This window comes from Maylandia zebra, linkage group LG1 (genome assembly GCF_041146795.1).
Source record: "Maylandia zebra isolate NMK-2024a linkage group LG1, Mzebra_GT3a, whole genome shotgun sequence".
Classification (NCBI taxonomy): domain Eukaryota; kingdom Metazoa; phylum Chordata; class Actinopteri; order Cichliformes; family Cichlidae; genus Maylandia; species Maylandia zebra.
The window spans coordinates 28,013,746-28,031,024 of record NC_135167.1 but is presented as its reverse complement, the minus strand read 5'-3'; the positions used below and the strand labels follow the sequence as shown (position 1 = coordinate 28,031,024).

At 41.3% G+C, this 17,279-nt stretch overlaps 2 protein-coding genes across 6 annotated transcripts in view; one reads left to right on the top strand and one right to left on the bottom strand.

Moving 5' to 3' along the window:
• dmxl2 (Dmx-like 2) overlaps positions 1 to 8,594 on the top strand; it is a 41,621-nt gene extending 33,027 nt beyond the window's left edge. For 3 of the 5 annotated variants that reach the window (XM_012916969.3, XM_012916968.3, XM_012916970.3), the window contains 12 exons: positions 189 to 306; positions 1,305 to 1,370; positions 2,059 to 2,145; positions 2,383 to 2,504; positions 2,624 to 2,762; positions 4,199 to 4,259; positions 4,411 to 4,538; positions 4,614 to 4,691; positions 4,801 to 4,892; positions 4,983 to 5,035; positions 5,135 to 5,352; positions 6,800 to 8,594. In XM_012916969.3, the coding sequence (XP_012772423.2) occupies positions 189 to 306; positions 1,305 to 1,370; positions 2,059 to 2,145; positions 2,383 to 2,504; positions 2,624 to 2,762; positions 4,199 to 4,259; positions 4,411 to 4,538; positions 4,614 to 4,691; positions 4,801 to 4,892; positions 4,983 to 5,035; positions 5,135 to 5,352; positions 6,800 to 7,009 (1,372 nt within the window). In that variant the 3' untranslated portion in view covers positions 7,010 to 8,594. The remainder of the gene's footprint in view (positions 1 to 188; positions 307 to 1,304; positions 1,371 to 2,058; positions 2,146 to 2,382; positions 2,505 to 2,623; positions 2,763 to 4,198; positions 4,260 to 4,410; positions 4,539 to 4,613; positions 4,692 to 4,800; positions 4,893 to 4,982; positions 5,036 to 5,134; positions 5,353 to 6,799) is intronic. The other 2 variants (XM_076884306.1, XM_004543476.3) reach the window with 1 other exon arrangement.
• A 191-nt stretch (positions 8,595 to 8,785) lies between these two features.
• Positions 8,786 to 14,541, bottom strand: gldn (gliomedin). The gene is made up of 10 exons (XM_004543475.5): positions 13,760 to 14,541; positions 12,150 to 12,201; positions 12,045 to 12,062; positions 11,795 to 11,893; positions 11,189 to 11,290; positions 10,974 to 11,090; positions 10,660 to 10,740; positions 10,450 to 10,575; positions 10,203 to 10,353; positions 8,786 to 10,111 (listed from the first exon to the last, which is right to left on the bottom strand). Exons 1-10 carry the CDS (start codon positions 14,300 to 14,302, stop codon positions 9,646 to 9,648), a joined length of 1,755 nt encoding a protein of 584 aa, XP_004543532.2. The 5' UTR covers positions 14,303 to 14,541; the 3' UTR covers positions 8,786 to 9,645.
• Between the last annotated feature and the right edge of the window lie 2,738 nt (positions 14,542 to 17,279).

Here is a 17,279-nt window from a genome sequence, read left to right as displayed (position 1 = left end):
GATTCACATCACATTTCTTCAAGCTTTCGTGTTTTTTCAGGCTTTACTTGCTAAAGATTGCTGGCAAGTGTTTGCAGACAAGACAGTTTTCTTCCATGCAGACTACAGGAATTTGTGTTACTCTGTTAGTTTCTTTGCTTCTGATTTTTCAAAGTGACCTTGTTTTCATCCACTTTTTTTTTCTTTAGGACAAGGAACCACCAGTCCTTTCCAGCCCGACGTCTGTGGCATTTCCTGGTCAAACAGGAAGTTCTTCAGGAGACATTAATCCGTTACATCTTCACAAAGAAAAGGAAGCAGAGCGAGGTCGGCACATGGCATTTAATTTTTGTTTTTTCCTTAGATGAAGTTTATAATTTCTTTTATGAATTTTAAGTACTTGAACATCACATTAGTCAGCAACTATATTATGTTGGTTTTTTCTTTTATTCTTTTTTTTCCTCCTCATCTTAGTGTAACACATGATTGTCATAGAAAATTTCTGAAGTGGATTTGCTGACATTAGCCCAGGTTAACCACACGTAAAGACACGACGCCTATAAACAGAGATTTATGATCCTTGTAGGCATCAAACAACTAGCCCTACCAAAGTGAAGTATCCGAACAGTTTTTACAAAAATAACATATTTTATATGCCTTTTAATTTAACTTTAGTTCTTAGTGTGCCGCATGTCCACAGTAGGTTTTCCCTTAAAAATGGAAAACGGTATCCAGATGCTCGGTTGTCCAGATATTTTTTATTTTTTTCCCAGATCTTTTCTTTGGAATATTTTTGCAGTCTATTAGTTGGAAATGGCAATTTGGTAATTTTTTTTAGTCATGTATCTAAATTCATCCCTTGATTTTTTTTAATTTTTTTTAAAGCACCGAGTGAGCATTTTTATCACTATTAATATTTTTCTTATCTTTGCTTTGACTCCTTTAACATATAATCAAGTATAAGATGGTTCACTGCCTTCTGTGATGTCTGAATCAGTCACTTTTATGACAGACTGCCAATGCAGCTCGAACTTAAAAAAAAAAACCTCCTATAGATTCTTGTCCTCATGCCTAGTTAATAATTAAAACCTTTTTCGCTAACTGGAATAACATCATGTCAAATTCAGCTGTAATAGTAAGATGTCTCCATACCTGCTGCAACATGTCTGACTTACTCCCATTTTATCACCAAGTATACAATATCCTGTCAGCTTTGTTAATTTTTTTCATTTTCATTTCATGATTTATTTTTCTGTTTGTGCATGTGTGTTGTGTCGTGCTGTGTTGGTGTGTCCTGTGTCTATATTGCCTCTGTGTGTGTGTAGTCTGTAGAGAACCATACGGACCGTATAAGCCCACACTGCAAAGCAGGAGCTAGCAGTTCCTATAAGGTAGTATCATTTACTGTACCAGCCCAGGCCCTGGCTCTGTCTGAGCATCTGTCTATCTTTTCTGTCTGGGAGAGTCATTGCGAAGCCAAGCTTGAAGGAGCAAGTGCATTAAACACTAAAAGAAATCTTGCAACAGTTGCACAGGGTTTGGTTTGCAGTTTGTTTTGAGATCCCGCCATGCTGGGGTAAAGCACTGCATGTCTCCTCTCTAGCTTGGCCTGATAGTGACTGCTCTGGTAATTTTTTGGCATAAAATCTACTCGAAGCTCGATGGCTTAGATCTAATGTCTAATCTCTTCCTCTCACTGGGACACTTATCCACTCACATAACCTCATATCCAAACCTATCAATAACTCATCTCCCTGTGTAGCTCACATCCTTTCTAGCTGGACTGATTCTGCAGGACTCAAAATCACATAAATGAGATGGCACACACTTTAAACCTACTAACTTGCATGCTCACTGTCAGGGTGTGGTGGCGAGGCTTTCTAACTGGAGGGTGTCAGCCCAGAAGCTCAGTAGTCATACTTGTCAATATTTTCTGTTTTCTATCCTACTAGAGGGAAATTAAAGTCTATTTATTTTTTAAAAAATCTCCTTCATACCATTAATCTGACCCAGGAGAACCTTATTTTAGTGTTTCTCTCTTCAGCTTTGATGTTTTCCTTTTCTTTTTGCCTTTTCCAGGTGGAGGCTGATTTGGGCTACCCTGGAGGAAAAGCTAAAATCATCCACAAGGAGTCTGATATAATCATGGCATTTGCCATAAATAAGGTCAGTTGTGGGTGTTAACTTGTGTAAAATACTGGGGAAAACTTGTGGTTCATAATTTCCTTTGATTCTGAGGACACTGTACATGGAGACAGGATTATTAGATAGATTTATATTGAATGAAGGTTTCTAGAAATCTTTTTTAAGTAGCAAATACATGGCAGTTACTTTCTGGGAATTCAGAGAAGCTAGTGATATGTGTTGTCTCGCCTTATCCACCGTGCTTCCTTACTTTCCTAGGCTAACTCTAATGAAATAGTGTTGGCTTCCACCCATGATGTCCAAGAGGTTGATGTGTCCAGTCTAGTAGCTGTCCAGCCCTACACGTGGATTGGGGAGGACTTTGATAAGGAGTCTCGCAGGTCAGACTAGCAGCAGATCATATGATTTCCTTCAAATCTCACCGAGCCTGGACTGCACACTCCCTGTGTCCTCTCCGATTAAATGATAGCTTGTGTTTTTTTGTTTGTTTGTTTTACAGCTCTGATGATGTAGATCATCGTTCTTCGCACACCAATATTGCCCAGGCTAGCTCCGTCCCCTTTGCACCACCGCAGATGCCAGTCTCTGCATCCATGCCGTGGCTCGGTAGTGGTCAGACCAGTATGGGAGCCAGTGTGGTACGCGATTCTTCACTGCAAATCTACACAGCTGTGCAACCTGAATCCAGCAAAACCAGGCAGCAGTACATATGCAGTATTTAGCGATAACCAGTAGGGGGTGATTAAGTTCTGTTTCAGGGCTCATAGAAAGGGTGGCATGACTCTGCAGTCGTTTCATTTCATAATATTCATTAGTAAAGATTTAGATGTATTTTTACAAAATGAAAACGCTTCATTTAAAACTTCTGCTTCTGGAAAAAAATCAATTTAATTTGGGGATTTTATTCAGCAGTCTGCCGGGCTTGCACGTTTTCAGGCAAAGTTTGTTTTTTATTGTTATCTCTGCTGAACCACGCCGACTAAACAGCTGGCCTGCTGAGTCTGTAGATGCAGATACAGACTGGGGGTGTGTCTGCATGGCAGTGATGGCCAAATATAAACACAGATATCAGAAGCCCTTTCAGACGGCTAGCCAAGGTACAGATTTGCGTCAGACTAACACGCAGATAGGTTCTCAGTGTCCCAGCCACGGTGATAAATGTTTAGTGTGATACACAAAGGAGGACAAGACCGAGGGTGTCATAGAGGTTCAAACGACTGTGGAAGGGGTTTTGTTAAATGTGAAGGTTGAGGAGGGCTCTCTTAACATATTCAATTATCATATTCTGATGTGCAGCAAAATTAGTTGCACTTGTATTTCATGTAAATTAGTTTGCTGTTTCATCTGTCTAAAAGCTACTATCTGTCCAGTTTTAGAATTAGTCTTTACAGCAGTGGTCAGAAAAAAAGTTTTTTCATGACCAAAATGTGAAATTACATGCATGTAAAATACTTTAAAGATATTGTTGATGCTGAAGAAGTCATGAAAGTGCAGGAATGAGTTTTAACTAAAAGAGCTGGAATATTGAGGCGATCTGCAGAAATTTGCTTGATGTTTGAAGTGATGTGTAATTTACCATAGTCACGTATAAGTCTGAACGAGTGCACACCTGAACGAGTGTCATGTGTGTCTGAGAAGAAGATTCGATAAAAGTGATTTAAACTCTTGCGCACATAGACGGTGCCTCAGTCAGCCCATCATCCAATCACGTTACTGCTTAGGTTAGCCCAAGGCTCCACTTAAAAATGCCTAAAGACTGCTTGATGACCACTGATGATCGGCGCTGCACTGAATAGCTGTTTGCGATTGCTTTGGCTGGTAGCAGATTGATATGGTCGCCTTTGATTAATGTGTAAACCAATTTGTCTGCAAAAACTTGCTAAATGCACGCTAAGTGGTAGTGACACTGTGAAGAGTGGAACCCAAACGGGCAACAGTTATTGCTCAGGGGGTCGTCAACCACTCACTAGGCTGATCTTCAGGCCTGACGTTTTCAGATAGTTAACTTAATTGTTTGCCCAATTAATTTAAGCTAATTACAAGATAAATGTATGTTTATATTGATGTCTTTCAGATTATGAAGAGGAATCTAAACAATGTGAAGAGAATGACATCCCATCCCATATATCAGTACTGTGAGTGCTACTTTGAGAGGATTCACCAGTATACATGTTTAACACGTATAAGTAAATTATATAGCTTCTCCTGCTTTGTATTCCTGTTCTTTCCCCAACATCTCTCTCCCTTTCTTTTCCTGGTTTGTGTGTGTGTGGGGCTGTGTATCAGACATGACTGGGGCTCAGGATGGTAGCGTGAGGATGTTTGAATGGAACAGACCTCAGCAACTCATTTGCTTCAGACAAGCAGGCAACGCTCGAGTCACCCGTCTCTATTTCAACTCCCAGGGCAACAAGGTACACACACAAAGTAGCAACTGTGTTTTGTGTGTACGGTGCCATTGTTCTGATTCCTCTGAAACATTCTTGTAGTGTGGAGTCGCTGATGGAGAGGGCTTCCTCAGTCTCTGGCAGGTTAACCAGACATCGTCCAACCCTAAACCGTACCTGGTAAGGTTCCCTCCCACCTCCTTATTCACAGTCGCAGCACACACACAATATGAGTGGTCTGTATAATTCAAATGAAAATGTGCTTTTATTTTCCTGTTCTTGCTCTCAGAGTTGGCAATGCCACACTAAGACCTGCGGGGATTTTGCTTTCATCACATCCTCCAGTCTCATCGCCACGGCCGGACAGTCCAATGATAACAGGTCAGATTTGGACGACTAATCAAACACTGCTCTCTTTCTTTTTGTTTATTTTTTCCAGCTGCATAATATTTTGCTTTATGTTATTTATAGAAATGTTTGCCTGTGGGACACTCTGATTTCACCTAACAATACTATGGTGCATGGTGAGAAATCCATATTTATTCTAATAAGTGAGTTTCAGTGATTTTCTTTTTCCCTATATTTCAAGTTTATCCACTTTTACTTCCTACCTCCCCCTTCAGCTTTTCCCTGCCATGAGAACGGGGCCACTGTGCTTCAGTATGCTCCTAAACAGCAGCTGCTGATTACTGGAGGCAGAAAAGGCTTTGTGTGCGTGTTTGACATCCGACAGCGGCAGCTGCTCCACACTTTCCAGGCCCATGATTCAGCCATCAAGGCCCTCGCATTGGATGCCTTTGAGGACTTCTTCGTCACTGGCTCTGCAGAGGGCAACATGAAGGTGACGCATGCTCTTTCTCTCACTCACTTCCTTGCTGATACACGCTCACATTGTGTGCTGAGGAATAATATCCTTTTGTGTCAGTGAATGTTATTAAACATAAGCACTGTATAAAGCATTCAGCATCAGAACTACTGAGAATTATTTTATATTCATTCCAAGTTTGTTTTTTTTAATCCATAAACTGGAGGAGTATTTGGTGCAGCTCTCTAGCCTTCAAACAACACTTTTGTCCCTGGATTTAAGATTCCAGGTCTAGTTTTTCAGGCTTTGCTGTTGTGGTTTGTTTATTAAGTATTCCAGTATAAGGTGATGAGATCAAAGACTTAAAACACAGAGGTGATACGGTCTAAAGGTCAACACTGCACTGCCGGGATGACTGCGTTCTTGTTTTAGATGTTATAAGCAGGAACAAGAAAATGTTAAAGGCAAAAGATTTAGAGAAGTGAGTCTTTCATGCTGCTTTTAATCAACTCAGATTCTTTTATCTTTTAATGTAAACTCAGACTGATTTGATGATAAAGCCTCTGTGGGTGCCATACTGTCTGCTGCAGGAAGCCTTGTTCTTCTTGTCACTAAAAATAGTTTGTTATGACTTTGGCTGAACTAACTAAAACACAGACTACTGTATGTTATATATTCAAATCTGACTTCGGATTTATCAGTGACAGTCAAAGCAGCAGTGTGTTAATGTTTGGCACAATCACATGGAGTACTGGTTGAAATTACTGTCCTGAAATATTTGAGAATTATTTTTATTACTGATAAATGTGTTCTCTGTATTCTGACTTAGTTGATTGGCTAATAAAAATTGCTGTGATCACCTGTAGTTTTCATGGAAGACACCAACTTGTCTGGAAATACTCGCCATTTACTCTACATGTTGTGAAATGTAAAAACATTTAAGGAAACCAGAAATTAAGGCTGCTCACCTTCAAAGTAAAATTTGTGCCTGATCGCTGTAACTGACACATTTGAAAGGGTGCAGACTGTGTCTGTTTTCTGTTTTTTGTTTGCATCAGACTTTCAATCATTTCACTTCTGCTTGGCGAGTGTTTACAGACAAGTCAAGGTATGCAAACTACCGGCAACTGCGTCAACCTGCTAGAAACAAAAGCAAACACAGATTAGCACTCTATACCCATGTCCAACCTCTTTCTCTTTTCCTGCTACTGCCATCAACCTCCAGCAACCACCTTTTTGGGGGGGTTGTCTGGATCCTTAAAGCACATTTGTCTCTTTGTAGAAACAACATGGAAAAATGCTAATTGATCACAAATGCCAAACAAGTGGTGTCCCCAGCCAAATAGTTTTTAATTTCTCCAGTTTCATTATTTAAAAAATGATCTGTTTGGGTTTTTTTTTTTTTTTTTTTTCCATCCAGAAAACCCTGGGAAGAGAAACTAATTATATACTCTGTTCTCGCTCTCTCTTCCTTTGTACCCAGGTGTGGAAGCTAGCCGGCCACGGGCTCATGCACTCTTTTAGCATAGAGCACGCCAAGCAGTCCATCTTCCGGAACATCGGCGCAGGTGTCATGCAGGTGGAGACGCGACCCGGAAACCGAATCTTCACCTGCGGAGCAGACGGCACCCTAAAGATGAGGGTCCTCCCAGACCGCTACAATATCCCCAGCAGCTTGGTTGACGCCCTGTAATGCTTTTTGTAATTCTGAGGGTCCTAAGAGGAAAGGGTCAGAAAGTGGAGGAAAAAACCGAAATGCTTCTGTAACACTCTGTAGGCATTAATAGAAACGCTGCTGGGGGAAGAGTTAGTCAAAAGATTACCACGCTGTTGGCAACTTTCAGCATGAACGGTGTTCATGAGTTTACTGTTGGCCATATCCAGAAGATTAAAAACGGAGCTGCAAACATTTTATTTTCCCAAAGGCTGAAAACAAAGTTACAAGCAAATGGTATCATACTTGATTTTAAAGCTAGTTTTATTGTAATTTTATCGAAGAATCTCTACTCTTAGAGTGTGTCCATAGGGAAGCTATGCATGTCCTGTTCTCGTTATGCGGTGCAATCACAGGTCTATTGATAGTGCTCTGTAAAAGTGCTCAAGCAAAAATTTTAAAAGTGTGTAACTGTTGTCATTTTGTGCCCACAGCTGAAATCTCTTAGCATCTACTGTAACCAGCACCGTGGTTTGTTATTAAGTCAGTGGTTTCCAGTGTGAATCGAGTTGTTGGAATCTGCATTTTGTTTCGATGGTTTTTGCCCCCCACCCTCCTGCCTTTTATTTGCCCAGCTTTCTCAGCTCCGTGGAAGAGTTGATGGTGCATTTGGTCCTGATAGTGACACCTGTCTGTATCCCCCCCCCTTCTCTTTTTCCACTGGCTGCCCATCACTCACTTGGCCTATAATGGTTTGGGTTCAGCCCGCTCCAGTTTGGCCCTCTGCGTGCGTGTTCACTCTGCTGTGTCTGCCATCTGTACGTCTGCGCGCCCACCTGCCCTCAAATGCCTGTTTGTGTGGCAGACTCACTGCTAGAACATTCCTGTTTGGAAGACGGTGTGTTTTACTCCTGTGACTGTGATTTCAGTGTTTCCATCTGTCTGGTACAACGCTAAAGATCCACCCACCCACTCACCCCAGAGCAGAAACACAAAGGTTCACTTCTGGTTTTATCACAAAGATTTTATTTTATTTGTTGTTTTTTTTAATTGAGTTGATTTTCTTATTTAAGTTATTTATGTTTGTGTTCATTTGGTTGACCATTCCTTTCTAAAACTATTTATCTTATTGCCTTTTATTTTAGGAATGTAAGGGGTTTTACTGTAATCTGACTGGGAGATGTGCAACAGTCTACTGTAAGTGTTTACCTCACTAGTTGTTTTTACTGTTTCATCCATAAGGAATAGATATTTGCACTCAAATTCTGGAGACACTAAAAGTTTATTTCAAATAAATAGGTTATTAAAGAGGAAACGATTATATACAAATGAATGTCTGGCTTTATTTGGCCTACTAGTACAACATTTGAAATTGTTTTATTATTTAAATTATATATATATATATATATATATATATATATATATATATATATATATATATATATATATATATATATATATATATATATATATAAATAAAAATAATGAACTATCACAACAACCTTGTACAAACATGAAGGCATTTCTTTATTTTTGGTTTGTATCATACCAGTTGGATTAGTTGTAACTTTTGTTAAGTGTATGTATGGTATTTATTAAAGAGATTTGTGTTTCTCTCCCTCTCTTTCTGCCCTCTGTGTGTACTGTATGCATCTTAAGTGTTTCCCCAATGGTCCCACTGGTGTCGTGTGTGTGTGTGCGCGTTCGTGTGCGTACGTGCACATCAAACAGTCGAAAAGAAGCCATTATTATGAGTAGAGGCCTATTAGGGTACTTGAGCCTGAAGGTGTGTAAGAGAACAGGTCATGGTCAGTTTTACCTTTTGTAAAGTGAATAAATTCTTTTTATTTCATCAGGATGATTTGGCGCTTTTTTTTTTCTTCTTTTTTTTTAATTTTTATTTTTATTATCCTTTGCAGCCAGACAGCTGTGCTGCTTCCTTACAAAGGCAGGTTTGTCTATATGTACAAAAAGAGGGGGAAGGGACATCACGAGTTACATCTGTATAAAAATCAAGCAGTGGTGACCCACCATGCAAAAACGCAAATGGCAACAAAAGTTGAGTTATAGGTTTGATTGGCATAAACTGCCAGCTTATACAAAATGATAACTTTTCACACTATTAGTAAATCTTGTGTCCTTTGAAAACTCCATGTACAGTAAATACAGCACTTCCTTCATCCATCCATTCATACATTTTCTTCGCGAAAGGATGGATACACCCTGGACAGGTCAGCAGTCGCTGCAGGGCTAACAGATAGTCAGACAAACATTCACACCTATGGGCAATTTATAATTGCCAGTTGAGCTCACCCCACTAACTGGATGTCTTTGGACTGTGGGAGGAAGCTGGACTACACGGGGGAAACATGCAAATTCCATACAGAAAGGCCCTGGCCAGGTGGCGGATTCAAACCCAGGACCTTCTAGCTGTGAGGCAACAGCGCAAACGTCTTGTTAACCAAAACCATATTTACTTTAGTGAAATAGTTTGACGGTCAATTACAATTTCACTTAACACAAAAGTAACACGGGACAATATATTTAAAACAGCGACACACACAGTGTATGTCACTCTTGTGTTATCAGTTTTCAGATGCAGTGAATAGATGAAAGTCTGCAGGCGTTTTGCTCTCAGTATTTACTGTAACGGTCGTGTTCGGACATCATGTTTCTCACTCATCAGAGATGAAGTGGACCACATACAGCCTGACGTAGCTGTGGTCCCAAACATACAGGTGTCTGTCCTTTGGGCTGTAGGAGAGCATTGCCAGCACTTCACCAGCAGACCTCAGGTCAAAGGTCACATTGACCGGCTTTCCCTTCAGCAGGTCAAACGCAAAGGTGACTCTGGTGTCTTTGGTGTCGGTGACATACAGGACGCCACAGGCGATGAAGGCGTTGCCGGCTTTGATGCGAGGATAGGTGGTGTTCACGTAGGATGTGACGGAGAAGGTCTTCTGGTCCAGCTGGGCCACCATGATGCTCTCGTCAACATTGGATGCAAAGATCAGCCACAGGCCGTTCTCATCTGCTGCCAGCTTGAAGTAGGTCTTAGAGTTGGGGAGCAGGTAGGCGAGGTTGTTGTACAAAGAGTTTTCAATAGTGAGAGTCTGAAGTCTTTTGGTGCTGAAGTCAAATCTGTGAACACACAAGCAGGAAGCTGCTAAATGAAGGATGTGGAAGTCATAAAAAATCACCTTGATGTGCATCGAGTGGCTTTAAGGCTTACTTGGCAATGCTGGGAGTGCCAGCAGCATGATAATAAAAGAAGCCATTGTGAACGATGTGGCCGCAGCCTTGATAGTACTTTATAACGTCTATGGTGTCGCTGCTGTTCTTCTGGAAAAAGGAAATGCTTTTGTACTCCTTCAGCATGCGACCTGGGGAAGAACAAGCAAAATCTTTACTGCTAAAAGACGTGGAGATTATAAAAGTGGGGACAGGAGCACATGCGCGACACTCTGTAACCAGCCTACCAGAAAAGTGATCCGCCACCCATATTCGCTCATCGTTCAGCTGAGCGGTGTCCTTCATCCATGTGCCAAATGTGGTTTTCATCTTTGTCACATTTCTGGGGTTGATCAGAGACTTAATCAGGCAGTCTGTGGGGAAAAACAAAAAATCTCAGGGGATTTACTCACAGGTCACATGACTGCACATGAACACAACCTCCTCTGGAAACGTACCGTTCCTTTTGGCAGTCTTCTCGTGTAGTTTTTCTGTCTCCTTTACAGGTGAGGTTTCATCATTTGGAATGGCATGTAGCCCTGTTAGAAGCAGTTTCATCCTGTTTTAGTCATGTCATTGATGGACTAGTTTGTCAGAAGGTTTCAATTAGACACTTTATGGGGAGGGGGGGGGGGGGGGTGTCTTTGAATTTAAAAAGAGAGAGAGAATTTGAACCTTCTTCCCGAGAGCTTTGATTGCATTGAAAATTATTTTGTCAACAACTGTTTTTAGGAACACAAATGTCACCTGCAAACTATGACTGATCTCTCACCCTGATTATGAGAAGCTTGGAGGTGAGCTCTGCGGTGCCCTGTTCTGGGAGGCCCCTGAGGCCCCGGCGGGCCAGGAGGACCCATAGGCCCAGGTGGTCCTGGAGGCCCAGGTGGACCTGCTCAAATGGAGAGAATGTCTAAATGTTATCCATTTAAATTTATTTTTATTTCAGGTCATCTGCAAAATGGTTCAAGTCAATAAAGTTCTACTCACCCTCAATAATGGCATCATTGGATGGTTGGATCTTCTCTCCGGGTGGGCCCAGCTCTCCTCGCTCCCCTCTTTCTCCTGGTTCTCCTTTCTCACCTGGTGGCCCTGCGGAGAACACCGTGCAAAATAGCTAGAACATTGTATTCGTAACCTCAATACACTTTGCCCCATTGTTGAAATGAATTGTCCCATTGAATTGCTGGCATGAATCATGCCATCCACTGTGGAGGAGAGCAGAGTGAAGTGGGAGAATACTGGAAGACAGTTTTCCAGTTCATTCAGCTGAAGCCCAAAACCACAGAGATGAATAATATCGGCAAGGGAAGAAAGCTGTTTCAAACTCTTCACTCATTCATGAAGCAAAAATGTGAATAAATTCTGCTTGCATTGTGATACATGGACAGAAAGAAGTCTGTGCGTGTGTGTGTGTGTGCATGCCAAGGAGTTTAAGTGGCTGTTTCTTCTTTTTTGCTATTTTAATACTTTTCTCTGCAGGTTATACTCAACCTTTTGACTTTTACATTGTGCCAGTACTTCTATGCTTAAATGGCCAAGATTGCCTGAGGACAAAATAAGGATGGATGCCGAGTGAAAGCACTAATTCCTTACCTTTTCTTCCTCTTTTCCCATCAGCCCCAGCAAGTCCATTCAGTCCTGGGATGCCATCAGTCCCATTGTGTCCAGGCAGGCCATCTGCACCAGGCAAACCTAGAGTAACACAAAAAAATCTTTACTGTGGACTCAACGAAAGAATAAACATTAAAAAAAGACTTATCAAGAATATGGGTCACTAAACCACAAAGGAGACATACCCTACAGCAGGTTTTAAATTTGGATTAGGAATTGTGGGTTGACTTACCCGGCGGACCTGGAGGGCCTGTAAACGAAAGTTTAGAAATGTTAGAGAATTTTTTAAAAGTAATATTCTGAACATGATCACATGATTCATACGAGTAAAACATACCAGCTATGCAGACTCCCCTGGTGCTGTTGCAAATATCAATCAGCACTTTGATCTGAAGTAAAAGAGGAAATAGAAAAAATATTAATGCAGTAAATTTAGCAGCATACTTTACCTAAAATTACTCTATTAAAAATAAAAACCCTGCACCTTTTAACGTGCCAGTTAAAGATGATCTGTGTAGACTTCAGAAACCCCTTCATGTTAAAAGACACCAGCGGCCATTAAGGAAACTGCAGTTAGCATCGTGTTAATTGTGTGGTGTTCACACTCAGTAGGTATGAGTCAGCATTCTGTGCACAGGCCAGAACATGAGCCTGACATACACATTAAACTGACTGATCATTTTGGTAGATGAGAAATGTTACTACAGTCTGAGTATTAATTGTTTTACATTTGACTCTGAGCTTGGTTATTATAGAGAAAAGAGCAAGAGGAGATTAAGAGCTTGTTGATGCTGACCCTAGTTCATGCAAGGCAGGCATCACCTTTTTAAAGTGCAGGTAGAATAACTCTGACTGCTGCACACTTTTGCTCTGTAGGGAAGTGGAGAAAAAGAAGCACTGAGGCAAGGTGCTCTAAAGGAAGATTAAATGTCGCTTTCTTTGGATGTATGGGGTAAATCTAACTCCAGTCTTTTTATATGATAGTCTCTAGAATAGAACATCCAGTTTCTGTTTTGTAGTTCAAAAACTACTGACTAGTTTTACTCGTCTAGGCTTTGATTGCAGAAGGGTAAAGGGTTCATGTTCAGAGCAAAAGGGGACTGCACTGACTGAAGTGCTAGCTTGAAATCTGATTTGCTGTTGTCTCACAGTTGAATTTGTGGCTCTAACTTCATCCATTATGCATCTTGAAATCCGCCAGCTACACATAACGCCCCCAAACCCTTACCGTTACCCTCTGAGTCATCAGAAGCTAGTTAATGAGTTTCACAGAGTGTTTCCAAAGAAATCAGACTGTTCAATGTTACTGAGAATGTCAGGAATGTTTCCTTTTTAAAGTTACATTAACATTCATTGGCTCAAATTCAGTCATTCACATTGGTTGAAATTCTTTTGTATAGTGCTTTTAAGTCAGTATCTATAGAATAATATTTAAGATATATACATAATTATCTGCGAGGAATATTATTATTATTATTATTATTATTATTTGATATGTAATAATATTTACTTTGTGGCAGTGACTAGAGTAAGTCATATTCAATAAGACGAGCATGATTTGAATGCAGAATCTCAGTATGTTAAATAACTACAGTTTTTCTGTGAAATGTAGCTGAGTAGAAGCTTAAAATGGTACAAAATTAAACTTCAAGTGTGTTTACAAAAAAGTAGTTTGATAAATGGAAATATTCTGTTGGAGTTTGATTAGGACATCTAAACTAAAATTCCTGTAATCATATTACCACAAACAGGATCTGGAGCCTTCGGCGCTGCCAGCTCGTCAGGCTCCATGAGCGTTACGACTTTCAGCCATTAGTCCAGTGAACCATTAGCGACAGCATTATTAAGCAATCACAAAACAAGGAAGCAGGCTGAGCTGCTCTAAATGTCCTGGCTTGCCTTCTCTCTCTCTCTCTCTCTCTCTCTCATTCAAGGATCTAGACTCACCGGGACCATGGAGTATGTCATCATCATCATCATGTCGTCCTGCACCTGCGCCTTGTGGTAGTGCTGGCTGTGCCGCTGCTTGTGCTTCTCGTGCTTCGTCCTCTTGTCGGTTTCCTCTCCGACCTCCTGGCTGGCCTCCTGCTCACTGATCTCCTTTCCCTCCTCCTGGCGAATCTCCTGCAGCTCCTGCTGTAGCTCCTTTTCCTCTTCTTTGCTCCTCTTGTTCCTGGAGTATTGGTACTGATATTGTGGCTGTTCCCCCACGCTCGCCCGCAGCCCTGCTGCTCCTCTGGGCACCTCTTGAAGAAACTCCACCACAGAGCTCTGCTCCACCTCCATCAGCCGTGCCTCTGTCTGCTCCAGCCTGGCACACTGCTGATTCTGCTGGACCAAGAGCACCAGAAGGCCTATAGAGTTCATCAGTGCCACGACACACGTCCCGTACAGCACCATCCGCTGAGGGAGAGTCATGCTGGGTGTGGGAATCCACATTGTCACCACTTCACCTCCTCTCTTCTGGGGGTCAACCACTGACCTCAGCATTCAAAGAGAATGAAAGAACAGTGAAACAGCACAGAGGATGTGTTAGCTCTATGACCTTATGGAACAAGGTGCTCCCAACAAAAATCAAAACATCTAAAATTCAAAGTAATCCAAGAGACAGGAAGACTTTAGCGGAAATTTAAGCTCTCGTTCAGCTTGTTTGAAATCTCTAAATAAAATCTAGTCAGCTTCAGTATCTGAGCTCAACACTGGTGGTCTGTCTGAAGGCAGACTGGTAAATACAGTGGCTGTTCACCAAGTGGAGATGGGGTTATGTATGTGTGTGAGTGTGTGTGTGTGTGTGTGTGTGTGTGTGTGTGTGTGTGTACATGCAAACCAGTGATGTAGGAGTGGGCATTACACAATCTTCTGAGCTTGTCTGGGGAGAAACCCCCGCCTGTTCAGTCACCTGATTTATATTCATCTGAACCCATTCTACTGCACCGCCGTGGGCAGACTGACATCTCTCTCACACACACACATGCACGCGCACATATATGATGAACACACAAGAGGACTCAAACACATTACAAGAAAGCACGAATACACCAGAAAAAAAAACAGCTGTTCACTGGTACATTTACATTATTACACAATTACATTATTATTATTATTGTTGTTGTTGTTGTTGTTGTTGTTAGGCCTATATGGCATTAAAAGAAAATACATTACATCATTACATATTACCACTATAGCTCCACTGAGTTCTCTCCTTTTTCCCACCTCCTGTATCCTTGAATTTCTCCCCCCGGCTCTCGTCCTTGTCACATCCTCACAGCTTCCATTCACCAGGCGCAACAATGGCCCATTTCCACAGCTTTGATTTAGAACTGAAAAATGACATTTAACTGGAAAGGTGACAATTCAGCAGAAAAGAAATTAAGGCATTTGAAGCTTTTCTCCCTGCAAAAGGTAGCTGGTACAGCCTGCTTTGGCTTAAACAAAGATGTGACTACCTTAATAGTGCTTTAATGAGTAAGTTAATTGGCATCTGTGGTGTTTTAGAGCACTGCTCACTTCATGTCGCTGACCTACATGCTCTTGCAGCCGCGTTAAAGCCCTTTTACACAAACACACACACATGGGTTCAGCATAGGAGGAGGTAGAGGAAGAAATCAGCCAAGCAACATAGATTCAAGCCCTGAGCTCACCCTGTAGTGTGGGTCACTGATGGCCAGTGGTTGGACAGCTTGAACTGCTCCAGCCAGACATGTACATATGAGTTTTTATAATAATTTTCTTTTCTTTTCTTTTCTTTTCTTTTCTTTGCATTCCAGATATATATTTTTTTGCAAAGGCTTATCAATTATTTCATACTAAATCTATATTTTGACATTCCCACCTGTAGCCTTTTCTCCTTCCTAAGCTGCAGCTGCTGGGAAAGCAGCTTTATCTCTGTTCTTCCCACAGGTTCATGTTCGAATTCGGACTCCTGCCCAAGGACAGACAGATGGCCAGCCTTCCTGAAGACTTCATCCACCCTCCCACTTCTTCCTGCTCAGAAATTTAAAATTTATTAGGACTACTACAGAAATAAAAGTGAGGGATTACTTGTACTGCAGGTAAGTCCTCTCATAGTGTCAACAGAAAAGAATAAAGTGGAGTTCAGCGTGTAATGTCAAACAGTAAAGGCAACACTTTCTGTTGCATGTAGCTTGTAATGTGCAGCGGCGGAGCTGGTGGGGAAGGCAAGTTCAGCTTCACAGTGTTATCATATCTCACGACCAACTCTCCAGTGCTGCTTTAAATGTGAATCATGTGATAAATTCCCCAAGGTTGCTCGGGCAGCACAAAGCTGAGAGTCTGCTTTCTTTCGCTGCTGGTCAAAATCATCAGTCTCTCCTTCTGTTCTGTTAGTTTGAAAGTGAAACTTCACCCTCTTTAACTTCTGAGGTTTTACACGTGATTAAAAATATATATATGATTTTAGCAGGCTATTTAAATATAACCTCAGAAGAACAACAACACGTGGTATAAATCAGCACACTCTTTTTTTTAAAGCAGTGTTTGAGTTCATTGAGGTTTGAGGACATCTCTCTTTCAGGGAGACTGTTCTAGATGTGCCAGTGATCTTTCAGAGAGAACAGCCTTTCACCTGTGGACAAAACAACTAGCCATACCTTTTCAGTCTATTTCTAATTGTACTGTCTTGAACTTTGATGTTTAAGATGCTAGCTGAGGTTTTCAGTTTTTCTGAGCACTGCACAGTCTGAATTTGCTGGGACGTCCACTCCTGCAATGACTGTGGATGGTGATAAATTATAGGTTGTGTAAATTGTGTGTAACCCTTGTGCAGTATGTAAAGCATTAGAGCTGAAAGAGGGTGTACTTAATTTTTTATGTTTATCTAAATATGTGATGTAATAATATAATCCTACATATAACACATATTCTGACATTTCAAAAACCTTTTCAACAGCTCGTTTCTGAATAACTCCCTAAACATATACTAGTGATAAAGATGCGGTTGACCACAACTCAAAGCCCAGAGACGAGGTTACGCACACTTCTACTTTTTAGGAGAAACAAAGGGGGCTGTCGTCGCTTAATCATGCAGAACAATCTAGGTCTACGCCATCACACAGGGCATCGTTATCGAGGCAGGGGCACAGCACACAGTCAGTCATTTGAAGTGTGCGCATTCTTGGACTGGAGTGTGGGCGGTGAGTTTGCAGGGTTCTTTATGCAGAATGAGCCAAGGAAACAAAGGCAGGCACAAGAGCAGACAGCATGGGTTATGTTGAGGATTTTTAGAATTTATAATGCTCAGCGGAGAACTGAAAGTGGCTAAAAGTCACAGATAATGTCAATATTCACCGAGTTGTTCCATGTTTTTAGTTCACAGACCAGCTTTAATACTGATGACCTTTTTTTTTTTCTCCACTTTGTTTTCTGGCGAGGAAAATTCTTCCACCAGTCTCTCCATTAGCTACAGCTATCCACTCTTTCTTCAAACTGTCTGGGGGCTGGAGATGAA